Here is a 20,163-nt window from a genome sequence, read left to right as displayed (position 1 = left end):
TTACTCGTTCCAAACTTGCACTAATTTCGTGAACTGAAGCCTATCACGGACATTTTTGTCAACATATAATGGTCGTATATGGTTACAAATGCCATTATATGACCCTAAGATGTATCCCCTAGGGTCTCAAGACTTTTCGCCAATGGGCTCCGTCACATCAAAAATACCTCAAAAAGCATGGATTATAGCCTTGAAATTTGGAATTTTTTGACATTTTTTCGCCCGGAGTAAAAAATTGCCGAGATGTTTCGCATGGTCCCAAATACCCTCCGGGAATCCAATTGGGTGGGTGGAACCATCCAATTTACCTTAAAACGGTCAATTTACCCGTTACAAACCTGCACCTATTTCGTGCGCTGAAGCCTACCACATACATTTTTGACAATATATAATGGTCATATATTGTTTCAAACGTCATTATATGACCCCAAGATGTATCCCCTAGGGCATCAAACTTTTTGCCAACGAGCCCAGTCACATCAAAAATTTCCTTAAAAAGCGTGGATTGTAGCCTTCAATTTTGGAATTGTTTTGTCCTTTTTTCGCCCCGAATTAAAAATTGCTGAGATGTTTACCATGATCCCTAATAACTTCCGGGAGTTCAACTGGGTGGGCAGAACCATCCAATTTGCCTTAAAACAATTAATTTATCCGTTCCAAACTTGCACCTATTTCGTGAACTGAAACCTACCACAGACATTTTTGACAACATATAATAGTCATAAATGGTTCCAAATGTCATTATATGACCCTAAGATGTATCCCCTAGGGTCTCAATACTTTTCGCCGACGGGCCCGTCACATCAAAAATTCCTCAAAAAATGTGGATTATTGCCTACAATTTTGGTATTTTTAAACCTTTTTTCGCCCGCAAATAAAAATTGCTGAGATGTTTACCATGGTCCCTAATACCCTCCGAGAGTCAAACTGGGTGGGTGGAACCATCCAATTTGCCTAAAAACGATCATTTTACCCGTTCCAAACTTGCACTTATTTCGTGAACTGAAGCCTACCACGAACATTTTTGACAACATATTATGGTCATGTATGGTTTAAAACGTCATTATATGACCCTAAGATGTATCCCCTAGGTTCTCAAGACTTTTCGCCAACGGGCTCCGTTAATTTAAAAATTCCTCAAAAAGGGCGGATTATAGCCTTCAAATTTTGGAATTTTTTGACCTTTTTTCGCCCGAAAATAAAAATTGCCGAGATGTTTAGCATGGTTCCTAATACCCTCCGAGAGTCCAATTGGGTGGGTGGAACCATCCGATTTGCCATAAAACGGTCAATTTACCCGTTCCAAACTTGCACTTATTTCGTTAACTAAAGCCTATCACGGACAGTTTTAACAACATATAATGGTCATACATGGTTCAAAACGTCATTATATAACCCTAAGATGTATCCCTTAGGGTCTCAAGACTTTTTGCCAACAGTGTCCGTCACAATAAAAAAAAAAAAAAAAAAAGGAATTGCACACTTTATAGTGGTACTTTAAAGTTTAAACCAAAGTTGCACCTATAGGTTGTGAATTTGTGATGGCATAAGAATTGTACTGCCAAGCTCTAGAAACCCCTTTTTCAGTTTTAATTCTCAACAAGATCCACCTTGATCATCTTCATCTTCATCTTCATCTTCATCTTCTTCTTTATATAATTGCAGGAATTGAATTTTTATCCCTAATTTTCATATATAATCAATTAAATTTCTCTAATTATTGGAATTAATTTTGGAATTGGAATAATATATCAAATTAAAGATGGGTGTGAAGAGGCCGAGAAGTGGTCATGACAAAGCAATTTTGGATGTTTGGCGAAGAGAGGTCGGACAACTCTCTTCTAGAAGCTTCGCTCATCGTCTCACCGCTTCTGAGGTTACTTTCCTAAACCCTAATTCTTCTGCTGTTGATTAATCTTTTATAATGCATTGATTAATTTAATATTTAGTTTTTTTTTTTTATTTTTTATTTTTTTATTAATTTGGCTTTAATTTTCAATGATTGTGTCTCAATTAAATTATAGTAGTGATTATGTTGGCTTGATCACTGGTTGATGCATTGACATTGTTAAAGTTACAAATTTGGTTAATTGGAACATAGTTATTGTAGAATCTGATGTATTGAGTATATTCAGATTGCAAACATTGCGGTTCTAAGGTAAGATCATGAGAATCGGTGTGTTTTCGAGTTCGTTCATCTGCCTTTGTAAAGGAATTGATGCATTATACAATGTGATTTTGTAACCAATGTAGGATATTGCTTAAACTTATGTAGTAAAATGTTGTTTGATAAAGTTTCTTTGTTGCATTTTTCAGTTTATATGTACTTCGTATATATTTGTTGGATTTATAGTTATGTTCCAATTAGATTAGCTGCATTAAAACTGTGGTTCTGGTCCAGGATTTTGTCCTCAGACTTGATATTTTGAGGAAGTTGGTGAAGCATAGAGGCTGTGTTAATACAGTGAGCTTCAACGCGTCTGGTGAAATTCTCGTGTCTGGTTCTGACGACAGGAGAGTTATACTATGGGATTGGGAAGTTGGCAATGCCAAACTCTCATTTCATTCTGGTCATAGTAATAATGTGTTTCAAGCTAAATTTATGCCTTTCAGTGAGGATTTCAGCATTGTTACTTGCGCAGCAGATGGCCAGGTATTTTTCTCCCCAAACTCTTAAAGAAGGTGAGTGTACATTAAATTTTTGTAAATCGGGAGTGAAGGTACTCTGATAAAATGTAATTGTTACCTATATTTTATTGACAAAGTTGCTCTTATTACAAAAAAAATTACCCCTTAAAAATCTCTCCTAATCGAATATAGTCATATTACCCTTTAAAATCACTTCTAATGTATCAAAGATTATCAAAGCAAGCTAAAGTCACCCCAAATATGGTTAAAAGTTACCTTAATATATAGCATTGAACGGTAATATTATTGTTTACACCTGAGGCACACAAAAGGTTATGATTTCCCTTGGGGTTAGTTTTGGGGGTGCTTTATTTTTTAAATGTTGTTTGTGAAGCTAATAAGATTATTTGTTGGTTTTCTTTTTTTTTTTTTAAGGATTTGGTTTGCAATGAGCCGAATGAGGCTGATCTTTGTAGTTCACTAATTTAATCTGGGGAATTTGGCTTTGCTTTCCTGCTTATACCTTGTGCTTTAGACATTCGACGTTAGCAATTTGTTTACTTATTTGCAATAAACTTATGCTTTCAGGTTAGACATGCACAAATTCTTGAAGGTGGGCGTGTAGAGACCTCTTTGCTTGGTAGGCATCAAGGCCGAGCTCATAAGTTGGCTATTGAACCTGGAAGTCCTCACATTTTTTATACTTGCGGTGAAGATGGAATGGTTCAGCATGTACTTTACTCCATCTCTTCCTTTGACTTTTGTCTTTCTCCCCGCTCCCACCCCCACGCCCCACCCTTGCAAAAGAATGTTTTAAGATTTAATACACTTGTTACTGCACAGGCACTAAGCACATTTAAAAACAATGAGTAAACTATCAGAGGTGCAGCATAGAATGTAAAGTTAGTTTCCTGGCAATGCTTATATATTTGGAAGTTACAAAAGTCCTACATACTTTTCTTGGCTGTCCAGATATTTATCACCTCTTTTTTTTGTACTGCTGCCCTCAGTAGAATCTCACTAGAATTCTGTCCCTTTCTATCACATCTTTTTGTGTGTGTGTGTGTGTGTGTTGGGGGGGGGGGGGGGGGAGTAGTTAAGCGTTTGTAGTGTAAGTGCAGTTTAAACATCAAGGATTTAATGTTGTGGTCAACTTCCTGTACAGTGCACAGCTTGTATAACCTTCACATTTTTCATTTAGGCCGTAGTCACCTTTCATTAAGGGCTTTTAGGAATCGTAACTAGCCATGCTGCTCTAATGATTGCCTTCACCAACACTGAATCTTTTATTTCTATGTTGATGCAGTTTGACCTGAGAACTAAAGCTTCTACAGAACTTTTTACCTGCCACTCACATACTAAGTGGGGGAGTGACTCTACAATAGTGCAACTAAACACTATTGCAATTGACCCTAGGAGTCCTAATCTGTTTGCAGTTGGAGGGTCTGATGAGTATACTCGGATTTATGATATTCGAAGATATAAGTGGGATGGTTCAACTGATTTTGACCAACCCATGAACTTCTATTGTCCTGAGCATCTGGTTGGTAATGTGCAAGTAGGGATTACAGGTCTGGCATATTCTGATCAAAGTGAGCTTCTTGTGTCCTATAATCACGAGCATATATATCTCTTCGCTAAAGATATGGGATGGGGACCAAATCCTCATCCTGCTCCATCATCTCCTGATTCAACATGCAGTGATACTGATGAACCTGGCCATAATGACTCTTCAGAGGCAGCTACATCCGTCATGGATACAGAAAAAAAGCCTGCTCCCCTAGTATTCAAGGGCCACCATAATCGTGATACAGTCAAGGGTGTGAGTTTCTTTGGGCCGAAAAGCGAGTATGTGGTAAGTGGATCTGATTGTGGCCGGATATTTATCTGGAGAAAGAAAGATGGAGAGCTCATTCGTGTCATGGAAGCTGATAAGCACGTGGTTAACTGCATTGAGGCACATCCACATACTGCAGTTCTTGCCAGTAGTGGAATTGAGAGTGACATCAAAATATGGACTCCAAAGGCAGAAGAGAGAGCTGCTTTGCCTGCCAACATAGACGAGGTATTTCCTCTCTTCGATTCTTTGAATGTTAATATCATTGTGGTCTTGTGGAGTAAATTCATTTTTGTACATTAGCTCTCAATTTAATAAGCTTAAGATTGGGACGTGCTACTCTAATGCTCAACACCAAATAACTTAGTGCTGCTCCAGAGTTGTACATAAAAAAATCTAACCAAAAAAAGGAATCATGTGCTTGTATGTGTTGTTTTTATTACTTAAAGTCTTACTCCCTCTGTTCCTTTTCTAAGGTTAAGTTTGGGTTTTTCACAGATATTAGAAAAATGCTTTGGGAGTAGGTAAAATGGAAATGTTTTGGTAAATGGGAGTATCTGCTTTGGGAGTAACATTGTAGTAAATAAGAATAGTTGCTTTGGGATTTTGTAAATATTATGGTAAATGAGAAAAATTACATTGGAAGTAGGTAAATATGAGGGTAAATATGTTAAGTTATTACTTAAAATAGATCGTAACCAAAGAAAGGGAGCACTCTGAACTTGAAAAGTAACTATAGAAAAGGAACGGAGAGAGTAGTTGCTACAGTCTATTTGAAAATGCTGGAATTACAATTTTTAAAAAATTATTCTAATTGGTTTCCTTTTTGGTATTTTTCGAGATGATTTACGTAGATGTCCTTATTTTCGCCACAGTTGATGCACTGCTCCTTTAAAAACTACTCCGATTGGGTCTTTTCTACTTTAACTAGTATTACCATGGCCACGGTGTTTTTGTTTTGCTCTCAATCAGAAAAAGAACATTGACATACTTCATGTGATGCTGAGAAAAAAATTTCAAATAAGATTTCTTACTCCATTCCCAAAAATAGTGTCATATGCTTTTTGCACTTGTGTTTTAGGAAGGTGAATATATATAAAACAAGAGGTGAGATTTGGTTGAATTAAAGTGAATAAAGTAGAAGATAAGTGGTGTTTGGTAAATTATAGGTAAATTAAAATATATAGGGGGCGGGGGGTGAGAAATGATACTTCTATTGGGGAGATTTCTTTTGAATGAGATGAGACTTTTATTTTGGGATGGGAGTATTTTTAACATTGTACTTTTTACTTTTGAGTAACTGATGGTTATTGCATTTTTTTTATGAAAAACGTAAATGGAAATAGCCTTTGTTAGTTACAAGGTACAGTTGTGTACAAAATGACCCTAATTACCCTGCTAGTGACTCAGTGAGAGTCTTGTTAACAACATTGTGGTAATGTCAGATAAGTGGCGGAGGTAGTCTAATTAGTCTCTGCATTGCTTTTCTGAAAAGGTCTTGATAAGTGATCGATCTTATATCTTTGAGTTTGGTGATTCCGATGATGATGATGATGATTCATCTGATGATGATGATGATGATGACGACGTTGGCGAATCTGAAGATGATGGCGAAATGTATGATGAGGTTAATTATTGTTATTATGAAGATGATACTGATGACGACGATGAGGATGATGATGATGATGATGAAGATGACGATGACATTGATGAAATTAATATGGATGATGATAGAAATATTGACAAAGATGATAGTTTAAATGATGGTAATAATGATACTAATGACAATAATTTCTAATCCATTTCCAGTTGAGGCCAAGGCAAAGGGACTGGATGTATCATGTGACTTCGCCTCAGGAGCTGCTTTTGCAATTAGTTTCACTGGAAAATCGCCTATCAAGACCAGAGCAAAGCGGTAATTCTGGTTCAGGACAGGATTTCATGGAACTCATACTGTCACTGAGCAGGCGCAATGGTGATTCATCTGATGATGGAGGAGATCATGACAGTGGCCCTGAAGATTTCTTCAGCTGATTCTACTTGATATTGCAGGGTCATCTTCCCTTTCTTGGAAACAGATTTTTAACTTAAGTTGTAAATATTGACATAGCGAATTATTGTCAATTACTTCTTGTAATTGTTTAAAAGATTTATCAACTATCACTTTTTTTTAAAAAAAAAATAAAATTGTATCTTTAGCTTTTGCTCCTCTGATGTGTATATATATAACTTTTCTTTTCCTGATTTTTCGCTTGCATTCTGATAAGGGTTTCAGGTCACTCGCATAGTCGCATTGTTTGCATGGGTTTATTAAATGGGAACAACCCCTTAAACCAAGCTTGCATTTTCAAGTTATGATAAATTGTATAGAGTAATTTTTAGCCACATTCCTCTGAAGAAATACTCCCTTGGCATAACGGCATCTTCTGGATATTGCAATCAGGTTATTAACAATCTTTATTTCAGTCTTTAGCTATTTTGTACGGAAATGATGAAACATTGGTGGTTTTGGAGAAGAATGTTTTCTTAGCTCTTGGCGTTTGGCAAGTTAAATAACACATTGGTGGTTTTGGAGAAGAATGTTTTCTTGGTGATTCACAAGTTAAAGAACTAATGATTTAAAGCAGTTATAAGTTATAACAGAAGCGACTTTTTGGAGCAGAAAAATCAATTGCTTTACATTCCAATCCAGATAATTTTTCCCAATATTACAGGTGCGAACTATAAGCAGCACTCAATGAACTAAAGCTAAATCAATGCAACCTCTTGCTTGCGAATGTCGACTATAGCACTCTGACATCATGGAAAAATGGAATCAGGAGACAGCACTGAGTGCTGGTCCACCATCTAAAATTGGCAAACATCATTTGAGCCTTTGAGGTCTTCAAAATTTTATGCAGCCAAAGATCTGCACAGATTACAAAGCAATTAGTCACTTTACGACCAATATCTTTTCCAATCAGTTGGTATCATGAAGAGTTACATCAAACCTTTCACGGGTAGGTATGACTTTTACTGCTTTCCCAATGATTCACACGACCTATCAAAAATGCTCTGCCATGACCATAGGACAGGACTCCATTCTTGTCATTAGTTACTGGTTACCCCCTTGGGTATTCAAAGACGAGACCTTCTGCTACACTTCTTGCCCTGGCATGTCCGAAAAGCTTGCTCACAATAGCAAGGGCAAAGTCAGTTGCAGTAATTAGTCCCTTGGACGTAATTAGCTTCCCATCAATCACTACCTTGGCACCACCAACCATTTCGATTTTTCGCTCGTCTAATAAGGAGGGATGAGCAGCTACTTTCTTGTCCTATTCACCATCGAGTAATTACCATCTCTTAGCATAATACGAAGTAATAAATAAATAAAAACACTACCCCTTTTTTTTTTTTTTTTTCTCTTTTTCACCAATGCAGCAGACAGATGTAAAAGCACATACCAGGTCAGAAAGAACTAGCTCTTACCTTGAGCAGCCCATGTTTATGCAGGAGTGTCAGAGAGGAGCATATTGCTCCATACATTCTGCCGGCAGATTTCTGTTCTTTAAGTAGCTTCTTAAGAACCTTTGACTTACTTAGCCTCTTAACCCCATTAAGGCCACCCTGTAAATACAAAAACCGTTGTACAAAGTATTAGGGAGGTCAGAAACAAGTTAATTTCTTCTTGTAAAAGATAATGAACTGATCCCCACCACCCCCCCACCCCTTCCCAAAAAAAAAAAAAAAAAAAAAATAAAATAAAAAATCCCAAAGAAAAGGGAAAAAAGAGGCTGCATTCAAAACAACAGGTCATAGACTTCTAAGTTTGAATGGTTCACTTCTTCCCAGCTCCCAACCTTTACTTCCCTCGAATGAGCCAGTCTTCTTAAGTCAGCCAACTATAAGAGAAGAAATTATGCATTACCCACCCTAATATTGTTATCATTCAGGTTTCATTTGCCGACTGATATATTAAAACACCTGCATGCACTTGCCAATTGCCATAGCCAATTGTGCAACTTATGCCCCTGATATCGTATAGCTCTTTTATAGTTTTATTCACTTTTCAGTCACACACACCTGCTACTGATATCAAACTCATTTTCTAACCACAAAACAAGAGTCTTGACAATTCAAGAAATGTAGTATTCTATTGAAGTTGAGAATAAAGGAAACAGCTCTCACCGGAAGAACAATCAAGTCATAAATGGACTCAGCAGCTACATCAATTAGCTTGTCTGCAATAATATTGGTTCCATGAGATGCCAGAATTTGCAGTGACTTTTCAACTGAAGCAACCACAACATTAACTTTTGCTCTTCTAAGAATGTCAACTATGGTCACAACCTCTGTTTCATCAGATCCATTTGCCACTGGAATGAGTACCTTTGTGGCATATGACATTAATCAGTGAAGGCATTTCCAGAAGGAAAAAAAAAAAAAGAGCAAATACAAGTGAATTCTGCTATGTAAAGGTCAAGACTACCAAAGGTGAAAGGCCATCAACAATTATAGAATATGCGAACTTTGTGTAATCAAGGACACCCAAATTCTGCTTGATTATCAGGGTAATTATAGGTGAAGCACTTACAACCAAACTAAGGAAATGATGATAAAAAGTAAACTTCCCGTTTTTCAGTCCCTTAAACAGTGCTGTGCCATTAGAAGATATGCATTGCTACAGAAACATTGAGCTTGATGACAAAATTCATAATTGGCATTCAAACCAAACCTCAGGTACTTGGTATAAAATTGCAGAAATAACTGGACCAAGTTTTACTAAGCTAGCATTTGACAAGAATAAAAAGAAGAATTACAAAAAATAGTTGAATCAGAACATGCTCATCAATTAACTAAGGATTTGCCAAGACTCCCAACACCTATAGCAATTACCACTCCCTCTTTTTTGACGTGTTGGTCTTGGGAGATGGGAGTTGAGGACAGGGATCACCAAATTATGCACAATGTAACAGTGTGACACAACATTTTCAAAAGGTAACACATTCAGTTCTGAGATCAGAAAATAACACATACATTTACTTTACAATCCTACAGCGGAATTTAAACTGCACTAACAATGGCGGATAGACAGTGTATGCTACTGGAAATAAGAATGCAGATGGATTTTAACAGTGTAAATTAGGGGCAAAACTAAACCATCACTAAAGATAAATCTGCTTACATGAGGAGGGTGATCAAGCAGCCATTCCACTTCATTGAACTCTTTTCTAGGCTGATCTTCACTAAGTAGCTGAATAATGAGTCCAAAAATACAAGGATTAGTAACAATTACATTAATTTATGCAAGTACGAATGTGGTTAGAGAATGTTGAGTTTTCATAATGTGCAAACTGATCAAGAAGATTGATTCGGGGCAAATTGATTAGGAATATCTAGTCTCAACTTCTAAAAGTAATAAAGGGTAACATTTTTTAGAGGTATAGATCACTAGAAAACACAATTAATCACATGGACCAGTATGGTCAACACCATGTTTGATTGGTTCATCTGCTCCATATGACAGAAACTAAACAATTTACAAGATAACCATAATGAATGGAAATTTAACATATGGCACGCAGTAGTACCATCTTCGTCAATTCACACCTACATGATATACAATTTGGGATTTCCTTCTTTGTCCATTAGTCGGTCACATAAAGACCCTATGGTGGCATATAGCCAATGATAGGAGGTGCATACAAAAACAACCTTTTTTACTATGTAAAGGAAAAGTAAACAGTTCCAAACACTCAGATGGCCTCCCGGGTAGTTGTGGGGTCCATGCGAAAAACCTTGACTTCTATCCTTTCTGGGTCATAAAAAATCCAAAATTTTCCAAATTTAAAGGCTATAATCTACGCTTTTGGATAAATTTTGGAGATTTCGGGACCTAGTGTTGAAAAATCTCAAGATTGTCGGGGGCACACCTCGGGGTCATATAAAGTTGTTAAGAACCATATATGATCATTAGTCAACTTCATAAAGGTCCATGGTGGCTTTGAAATAATTAAGAGGGGTGTGTACATAACTGGTTAAATTGATGGTTTATGGCAAAGTGAATGGTTGGAACCACCCAAATGACGTTACAGGAGGTCCATGGGAAGACCGCCGACCAATATTCATTTCACGGTTGAAAAAGTCCTAAATTGCCTAGAAGTGAAGGCTATTACCCACGTTCTTGGAACTATATTAGAGGTTTTAAGACCCACGAATATCTCCGGAGTGTAAGAGATGTATAACAGGGTCATACAATATTGTTTGGAACCATATATGACCGCTTGTCGGTCATATAAAGCCTTATGGTGGTCTTGAGTTAATTAGAGGGGCGTAAGTTGTAAATGGGTAAATTGGCAATATAAAGACAAAGTGGACGGTTCTAGCCACCCAAATGAACTCTCGGAGTGTCTTGGGGTCTGTGGGAAGCATCCTGACTTAGGTCCCAAAATATCGAAAATTGTCCAAATTTAAAGGTTATAATCCACGCTTTCGAGCTACTTTTGGAAAAATTTTCCAAAAATGAAGTGAATATGTGAGGTGTCCCTTGGGGTCATATAAGTTGGTTTGGAACCATAAGAGGCTTATCAATTAGTCTATAAAGTCCCATGAATGAGTTTGGTTCAGTGTGGCTATTTTGGAAATATGTTGCATTATTAATCGATGTGATGTGAACAAACTACTTATGAAATGTAAGCACCATTTCTTATCTTATACAATCAATTACCTTATTCCCTCACCACCAACATTACAAACAACCCCCAATCACTCTATTATGTGTCAATCACCCTATTTCCCCAATACATATGGCACGCAGTAGTACCATCTTCGTCAATTCACACCTACATGATACACAATTTAGGATTTCCTTCTTTGTCTATTAGCCAGTCACATATAGACCTTATGGTGGCATATAACCAATGATAGGAGGCGCATACAAAAACAGCCTTTCTTACTATGTAAAGGAAAAGTAAACAGTTCCAAACACTCGGATGGCTTGCTGGGTAGCCGAGGGGTCCATGCGAAAATCCTCGACCTCTATCTTTCTGGTCTGAAAAATCCAGAATTTTCCAAATTTGAAGGCTATAATCTACGCTTATGGATAAATGTCGGAGATTTTGGGACCTGGTGTCGAAAAATCTCAAGATTGTAGGGGGGCACACCTCGGGGTCATATAAAGTTGTTAAGAACATATATGATCATTAATCAACCACATAAAGGTCCATGGTGGCTTTGAAATAATTAAGAGAGGTGTGTACATAAGTGGTTAAATTGATGGTTTAAGGCAAAGTGAATGGTTGGAACCACCCAAATGACGTTCCAGGGTGTCGTGAGGTCCATGGGAAGACCCCTAACCAATTTTCATTTCACGTTTGAAAAGGTCCTAAATTGCCTTGAAGTGAAGGCTATTACCCACGTTCTTGGACCAATATTATAGGTTTCAGGACCCACGAATATCTCCGGAGTGTAAGAGATGTATAACAGGGTCATACAATATTGTTTGGAACCATATATGGCCGCTTATCGGTCATATAAAGCCTTGTGGTGGCCTTGAGTTAATTAAAGAGCATAAGTTGTAAATGGGTAAATTGGCAATATAAAGACAAAGTGGACGGTTCTAGCCACCCAAATGAAACTCTCGAAGTGTCTTGGGGTCCTGGGGTCCGTGGGTTGCATCCTGACTAGTTTCCTTTCTAAGTCCCAAAAAATCGAAAATTGTCCAAATTTGAAGGTTATAATCCACGCTTTCGAGCTATTTTTGAAAAAAAATTCCAAAATTGAAGTGAATATGTGAGGTGTCCCTCGGGGTCATATAAGTTGGTTTGGAACCATAAGAGGCCTATCAATTAGTTTATAAAGTCCCATGAATGAGTTTGGTTTTGTGTGGCTATTTTAGAAATAGGTTGCATTATTGACCGATGTGATGTGAACAAACTACTTATGTTATGTAAACACCATTTCTTATCTTATACATATAATCAAATACCTTATTCCCTCACCACCAACATTATAAACAACCCCCTATCACTCTATTATGTGTCAATCATCCTATTTCCATGTGTTCCAATACATATGGCACGCAGTAGTACCATCTTCATCAATTCACACCTACATGATACACAATTTAGGATTTCCTTCTTTGGCCATTAGCCAGTCACATACAGACCTTATAAAAAAAGCCTTTCTTACTATGTAAAGGAAAACTAAACAATTCCAAACACTTAGATTGTAGGGTCCATGCGAAAAACCTTGACCTCTATCCTTTCTAGGTCCGAAAAAATCCAAAATTTTCCAAATTTGAAGGCTTTAATCTTCGCTTTTAAACAAATTTCGGAGAATTAAGGACCTGGTATCGAAAAATCTCAAGATAGTAGGGGGCACACCACGGGGTCATATAGAGTTGTTAAGAACCATATATGATCATTAGTCAACCACATAAAGGTCCATGGTGCCTTTGAGTTAATTAAGAGAGGTGCGTACATAAGTGGTTAAATTGATGAATAAGGCAAAGTGAAAGGTTGGAACCGACGTTCCAGGGTGTCGTGAGGTCAATGGGAAGACCCCCGACCAATTTTCATGTCACGTTTGAAAAAGTCCTAAATTGCCTAGAAGTGAAGGCTATTACCCACGTTCTTGAACCAATATTATAGGTTTCGGGATCCACGAATTTCTCCAGAGTGTAATAGATGTATAACAAGGTCATACAATATTGTTTGGAACCATAAATGACCGCTTGTCGGTTATATAATAAAGCCTTGTGGTGGCCTTGAGTTATTTAAGGGGCGTAAGTTGTAAATGGGTAAATTGGCAATATAAAGACAAAGTGGAAGGTTCTAGCCACCCAAATGAACTCTCGGAGTGTCTTGGGGTCCATGGGAAGCATCCTGACTAGTTTCCTTTCCAAGACCCAAAAAATCGAAAATTGTTCAAATTTGAAGGTTATAATCCATGCTTTCGAGCTACTTCTGGATAAATTTTCCAAAAATGAAGTGAATATGTGAGGTGTCCCTCGGGGTCATATAAGTTGGTTTATAACCATAAGAGGCCTATCAATTAGTCTATATAGTCCTATGAATGAGTTTTGTTTAATGTGGCTATTTTTGAAATATGTTAATTATTGATTAATGTGATGTGAACAAACTACTTATGTAATGTAAGCACCATTTCTTATCTTATACATATAATCAATTACCTTATTCCCTTACCACCAACATTACAAATAACCCCTAATCACTCTATTATGTGTCAATCACCCTATTTCCCCAATACATATGGCACGTAGTAGTACCATCTTTGTCAATTCACACCTACATGATACACAATTTAGGATTTCCTTCTCTGTCCATTATCCAGTCACATTTATGGTGGCATATAGCCAATGATAGGAGGCGCATACAAAAACAGCCTTTTTTACTATGTAAAGGAAAAGTAAACAGTTCCAAACACTCAGATGGCCTCCCGGGTATTTGGGGAATCCATGCGAAAAACCTCAACTTTATCCTTTCCGGGTTCGAATAAATCCAAAATTTTCCAAACTTGAAGGCTATAATCTACGCTTTTGGATAAATTTTGGAGATTTCGGGACCTAGTGTTGAAAAATATCAAGATTGTAGAGGGCACACCTCGGGATCATACAAAGTTGTCAAGAACCATATATGATAATTAGTCAACCACATAAAGGTCCATGGTGGCTTTGAGTTAATTAAGAGAGATATGTACATAAGTGGTTAAATTGATAGTTTAAGGCAAAGTGAATGGTTGGAACCACCCAAATGACGATCCAGGGTGTTGTAAGGTGAAGTGAAGGCTATTACCCACATTCTTGGACCAATATTATAGGTTTCGGGACGCAAGAATATCTCTAGAGTGTAAGAGATGTATAACATGGTCATACAATATTGTTTGAAACCATATATGACCGCTTGTCGGTCATATTAAGACTTGTGGTGGCCTTGAGTTAATTAAAGGGGCATAAGTTGTAAATGGGTAAATTGACAATATAAAGACAAAGTGCACGGTTCAAGCTACCCAAATGAACTCTCAGAATGTCTTGGGGTCCATGGGAAGCATCCCGACTAGTTTCCTTTTTGGGTCCCAAAAAATCGAAAATTGTCCAAATTTGAAGTTTATAATCCACGCTTTCGAGCTACTTTTGGAAAAGTTTTCCAAAAATGAAGTGAATATGTGAGGTGTCCCTCGGGGTCATATAAGTTGGTTTGGAACCATAAGAGGCCTATCAATTAGTCTATAAAGTCCCATGAATGAGTTTGGTTAAGTGTGGCTATTTTGGAAATAGGTTGCATTATTGATCAATATGATGTGAACAAACTACTTATGTTATGTAAACACCATTTCTTATCTTATACATATAATCAAATACCGTATTCCCTTACCACCAACATTCCAAACAACCTCCAATCACTCTATTATGTGTCACTCATCCTATTTCCATGTGGTCCAATACATATGGCACGCAGTAGTACTATCTTCATCAATTCACACCTACATGATACACAATTTAGGATTTCTTTCTTTGTCCATTAGGTAGTCACATAAAGACCTTATGGTGGCATATAGCCAATGATAAGAGGCGCATACAAAAACAGCCTTTCTTACTATGTAAAGGAAAAGTAAACAGTTCCAAACACTCAGATGGTTGTGGGGTCCATGCAAAAAACCTTGACCTCTATCCTTACTGGGTCCGAAAAAATCCTAAATTTTCCAAATTTGAAGGCTATAATCTACGCTTTTGGATAAAATTCAGAGATTTCAGGACCCGGTGTCAAAAAATCTCTAGATTGTAGGGGGCACACCTCGGGGTCATATAAAATTCTTAAGAACCATATATGATCATTAGTCAACCTTATAAAGGTCCATGGTGGCTTTAAGTTAATTAAGAGAGGTGTGTACATAAGTGGTGAAATTGATGGTTTATGGCAAAGTGAATGGTTGGAACCACCCAAATGACGTTTGAGGGTGTCGTGAGGTCCATGGGAAGACCGCCGACCAATTTTGATTTCACGTTTTAAAAAGTCCTAAATTGCCTAGAAGTGAAGGCTATTACCCACATTGTTGGACCAATATTATAAGTTTCGGGACCCACAAATATCTCCGGAGTGTAAGAGATGTATAGCAGTGTCATACAATATTTTTTGGAACTTTATATGACCACTTGTCGGTCATACAAAGCCTTGTGGTGGCCTTAAGTTAATTAAAGGGGCGTAAGTTGTGAATGGGTAAATTAGCAATATAAAGACAAAGTGGACGGTTGTAGCCACCCAAATGAACTCTCGGAGTGTCCCCTGGGGTCCGTGGGAAGCATCCTGACCAGTTTCTTTTCTGGGTCCCAAAAAATCGAAAATTGTCCAAATTTGAAGGTTATAATCCACACTTTCGAGCTACTTCTGGAAAAATTTCCAAAAATGAAGTGAATATGTGAGGTGTCCCTCGGAGTCATATAAGTGGGTTTGGAACCATAAGAGGCCTATCAATTAGTCTATAAAGTCCCATAAATGAGTTTGGTTTAGTGTGTCTATTTTGGAAATATGTTGCTTTATTAATTTATGTGATGTGAACAAACTACTTATGTAATGTAAGCACCATTTCTTATCTTCTACATACAATCAATTGCCTTATTCCCTCACCACCAACATTACAAACATCCCCCAATCACACTATTATGTGTCAATCACCCAATTTCCCTATGGTTCAATACATATGGCACGCAGTGGTACCATCTTCGTCAATTCACACCTACATGATACACAATTTAGGATTTCCTTCTTTGTCCATTAGCCAGTCACATAAAGACCTTATGGTGGCATATAACCAATGATAGGAAGCGCATACAAAAACAGCCTTTCTTGCTATGTAAAGCAAAAGTACACAGTTCCAAACACTTAGATGGCCTCCCGAGTAGTTGTGAGGTCTATGCGAAAAAGCTCGACCTCTATCCTTTTTGGGTCCGAAAAATTCTAGAATTTTCCAAATTTGAAGGCTATAATCTACGCTTTTGGATAAATTTCGGAGATTTCGGGACCCGGTGTCGAAAAATCTCAAGATTGTAGGGGGCACTCCTCGGGGTCATATAAAGTTGTTAAGAACTATATATGATCATTAGTCAACCACATAAAGGTCCATGGTGGCTTTGAGTTAATTAAGAGAGGTGTGTACATAAGTGGTTAAATTGATGGTTTATGGCAAAGTGAATGGTTGGAACCACCCAAATGACGTTCCAGGGTGTCGTGAGGTCCATGGGAAGACCCCTGACCAATTTTCATTTCACGTTTGAAAAAGTCCTAAATTGCCTAAAAGTGAAGGATATTACCCACGTTCTTGGACCAATATTATAGGTTCCGGGACTCACAAAAATCTCCGGAGTGTAAGAGATGTATAACAGGGTCATACAATATTGTTTGGAACCATATATGACCGCTTGTCGGTCATATAAAGCCTTGTGGTGGCCTTGAGTTAATTAAAGGGGCGTAAGTTGTAAATGGGAAAATTGGCAATATAAAGACAAAGTGGACGGTTCTAGCCACCCAAATGAACTCTCGGTGTGTCTTGGGGACCGTGGGAAGCATCCGGACTAATTTCCTTTCTGGGTCCCAAAAAATCGAAAATTATCCAAATTTGAAGGTTATAATCCACGCTTTCGAACTACTTTTGGAAAAAATATCCAAAAATGAAGTAAATATGTGAGGTGTCCCTCGGGGTCATATAAGTTGGTTTGGAACCATAAGAGGCCTATCAATTAGTCTATAAAGTCCCATGAATGAGTTTGGTTCAGTGTGGCTATTTTGGAAATATGTTGCATTATTGATTGATGTGATGTGAACAAACTACTTATGTAATGTAAGCACCATTTCTTATCTTATACATATAATCAATTACCTTATTCCCTCACCACCAACATAACAAACAACCCCCAATCACTCAATTATGTGTCAATCAGCCTATTCCCTATGGTCCAATACAACCCCCACCCCCCCCCCCCCCTCTCTAAAAAAAAAAAGCGCAAAACGGGCCATCTGAAATCTACCAATGTGTCAAAACACCCACCCCTCTTAATATTTCCAACCTTTTCCCACCTTATGTGATTGTTCCCCAACTGTCCCTGTTTTTCCTATTATTGTCTTTTTTTTTTCCATATTTTCCCTTTTGAGGCCCATAAAAATATTAAGGGTTTTATTATCACAAATTTTGACCCATTATTGTGTTACTGCTAGTTGATACGGAGTATATGATATAGGATTTCCTTTTTTGCATAGGTTACATACTTTAGTCATGGAATTTATAAGAATGAGTTGATAATATGTCATCATTTATAATTGGTTTTCCTTTTCATGCATCATCCTGCATAATCGCAAAGTTTCAAACTCCCTCAGTCCCTCTTCATAAGCTTATTGCTTACTGTCTCCTACTCCGTATTAACACTGCATTCCTCACATACCTCATCATATGCACGGTTAAAATCAATAGACAGGTACAGGTTCCATCTTATACCCATAAAAACAGAAAAAAGAAAAAAGAAAACGAGAATATCAAAAGATGATACAGAATTTCCTTAAACCAAACAAATGCAACAAGCTTACCAGCAAACCTTTGACTTCCTGAGCAGCAGACTCGCCATACAATTGTTCTACCAATGACAGGGCGAATTCAAAAGTAGTTCCTGGGCCACGACTAGTTGTAAGCTCTCCGGACACTTGGATGTTGGATTTGACAGCCCAAAAGGAAGAAAGCTTGCCCATGAAAGCAGGGTGACAAGTGATCTTGTAGTGAAAGGTAATGAAAAATTAATCAGCTACATTAATTTGACATGAGACACAAGGTGTGCTTCAAAGAAAATCAGAAAGACCTACAAGAAATGCCAGTATGCAATATATACCCGCTTTCTTTTTAGTAGTCCCCATGGTTGGAGGGTAACAGCTGGAGCAGCACATATAGCACCATATAACCTTTTCTCCCCGGCATGTTTGCTAGTAATATCGCGCAGAACTTCACAATCTCTCAGCCGAGCAGAACCAGGCATACCTCCCTGCATATATGTCAGTAAACTCTAAGAGGCACAGATGTTGTAGAACCAAAAGGAGGCAAATGTGAAACTTACTAATATACACTCGCCATTCAAAGTCATGCAACTTCATATCACTGATATATTATTTTGAAGATAAAATTTAAGGTACATTCAACTTATAGCAACACATAGTGAAACAAACTGCAAAAGAACTAACTGGTAAGGCGATAAGATCGAATATCTCATTAGTGCAAGAATTGATAGAGGTATCAGCAACAAGCTTCACACCACCAAACGCCTCGACCTCAAGCTGTGGCTCAACCGAGGCCACAGTCACACAAGCACCAGCTTGGCGCAAAATTTGCACCAATATCACAGCTTCCATTTCTTCTGTTCCATACCCAATTGGGATCAAAACCTGTCAACACAATTACATTAAGCACTTATCAAGACACAAGATATAACCCATTTATCCTTGTATCCAAATAATATCAGAATTTCATAATACAAAGCAAAACCTTTTTAGGAGATACAGGGGAATGTACATCAGGTCTATCTGTTTCCACTGCTTCAGTTACAGCAGCTGCAGCTGTTAGACTTTTCTTCAAAGTGGGTACGCCACCGCGAAACGGCACAGAAAAGGAGGATGAGAATGAAGGGCGGAGACTAACTGAACAAACCGTGGAAATTGGGTGAAAGTTGAGGTATGGTCTATGAAAGCAACATGCTTTTGGAGCCAATACTGATGATAAACACTCCATTAGTATTCTACCTCCACTCAATTCCACCTATCTTCTTGCTTTTTAAACCCCAAAAGGAGTAAACTTGCAAGAAATAGCAGAATCAACACTCAGCTGTGTGATGATGTTTACAGAGTATACTTAGCTAGAAATGTCTGTCAAGCATTTTATCGAACACATGGTGGGCACTTTTCGAAAACTTTCTATACACATGAAGTAAATCTGAAATTTATAGATGGGTGTTTAGCTTCATCATCTCACATACATGAAGGGAGAATTCGAGCTCGAATAGCACTTTAAAGAGTGAAGGGGTTGGCGTTTTCACGTTGTTAAAGAGATTGTGAAGTGAAGTGAAGTGTTGGGTATTACATTATCCATAGTTTGTATTAATTTTTGTAAACAATTGCTTACTACGGAGATATTTAAGGGTGTTTATCCAATACACTCCGGTGTAAAATTGCACACTCACTGTCTCGTAAATGCCTTCTTGACTTGATTATATTTGAGTGTACTCATGTATCTAGTAGAGGTTAAACTAACGAGTCTGTTTTAATTACCGTGTCCTATTCAACTTATTCAAGTTGAATTTAATTTGTTTTGTAAATAATCAAATCAGATAATATTGGTTATAATCCCACCATTAGTTAAGTCTCCATGGTTTGATTTCATGTATTATAGTCTTCAATTTTGCCTTTAGATAACTTATTTAGACCCGATATGTTTATGGATTAAAGTACATCTCAGACTTCCGCTGTGATCCCAAGAGAGAGCATGTTCTATACACCCCGATATACTGTATCTCCGGAGTCATTTGATCATTTAATTTATTTATGTAACAAATTCTAATTAATTCTTTACTTTACACATAATTGTCTTTCCGTCTCTAAAAGTTTTTTCTAGACTATATCTTTGATTCTTCGTTTAACCGACCTTAATCCATCCAAAATTTTAGTCCTTAT

General features: G+C 37.5%; 2 protein-coding genes across 3 annotated transcripts; one reads left to right on the top strand and one right to left on the bottom strand.

Moving 5' to 3' along the window:
* The first annotated feature begins 1,538 nt into the window (after positions 1–1,538).
* LOC145619420 (uncharacterized) lies at positions 1,539–6,709 on the top strand. 2 transcript variants are annotated; one of them, XM_081674105.1, is made up of 5 exons: positions 1,539–1,876; positions 2,402–2,653; positions 3,217–3,360; positions 3,935–4,693; positions 6,275–6,709. In XM_081674105.1, exons 1-5 carry the CDS (start codon positions 1,763–1,765, stop codon positions 6,497–6,499), a joined length of 1,494 nt encoding a protein of 497 aa, XP_081530231.1. In that variant the 5' UTR covers positions 1,539–1,762; the 3' UTR covers positions 6,500–6,709. The 2 variants fall into 2 exon arrangements, with proteins under 2 accessions (XP_081530231.1, XP_081530230.1); XM_081674104.1 differs by lacking the exon at positions 6,275–6,709 and adding an exon at positions 5,961–6,263.
* A 389-nt stretch (positions 6,710–7,098) lies between these two features.
* On the bottom strand, positions 7,099–19,660 carry LOC145620989 (protein DJ-1 homolog C-like). Its single transcript, XM_081675728.1, has 9 exons — positions 18,983–19,660; positions 18,682–18,882; positions 18,336–18,485; positions 18,040–18,219; positions 9,630–9,698; positions 8,633–8,833; positions 7,934–8,071; positions 7,456–7,779; positions 7,099–7,373 (listed from the first exon to the last, which is right to left on the bottom strand). The coding sequence occupies exons 1-8, from the start codon at positions 19,223–19,225 to the stop codon at positions 7,567–7,569; spliced, it is 1,395 nt and encodes a 464-aa protein (XP_081531854.1). The 5' UTR covers positions 19,226–19,660; the 3' UTR covers positions 7,099–7,373; positions 7,456–7,566.
* Between the last annotated feature and the right edge of the window lie 503 nt (positions 19,661–20,163).

The sequence above is a fragment of the Chenopodium album genome, chromosome 27 (assembly GCF_948465745.1).
Source record: "Chenopodium album chromosome 27, dcCheAlbu1.1, whole genome shotgun sequence".
Taxonomy (NCBI): domain Eukaryota; kingdom Viridiplantae; phylum Streptophyta; class Magnoliopsida; order Caryophyllales; family Amaranthaceae; genus Chenopodium; species Chenopodium album.
This window is presented reverse-complemented; position numbering and strand designations above follow the sequence as displayed.

What these genes read in the sequence shown, in the direction of transcription:
- LOC145619420 (XM_081674104.1), top strand. Translation starts at nt 1,763, where the DNA reads ATGGGTGTGAAGAGGCCGAGAAGTGGTCATGACAAAGCAATTTTGGAT. An exon ending in CTTGCGCAGCAGATGGCCAG is followed by an intron (nt 2,654 to 3,216) that starts GTATTTTTCTCC and finishes TTATGCTTTCAG; the next exon opens with GTTAGACATGCACAAATTCT. An exon ending in TGCCTGCCAACATAGACGAG is followed by an intron (nt 4,694 to 5,960) that starts GTATTTCCTCTC and finishes TTTTCTGAAAAG; the next exon opens with GTCTTGATAAGTGATCGATC.
- LOC145620989 (XM_081675728.1), bottom strand. Translation starts at nt 19,225, where the DNA reads ATGGAGTGTTTATCATCAGTATTGGCTCCAAAAGCATGTTGCTTTCAT. An exon ending in CCCCTGTATCTCCTAAAAAG is followed by an intron (nt 18,883 to 18,982) that starts GTTTTGCTTTGT and finishes TTGTGTTGACAG; the next exon opens with GTTTTGATCCCAATTGGGTA. An exon ending in GACTACTAAAAAGAAAGCGG is followed by an intron (nt 18,220 to 18,335) that starts GTATATATTGCA and finishes TTTCACTACAAG; the next exon opens with ATCACTTGTCACCCTGCTTT.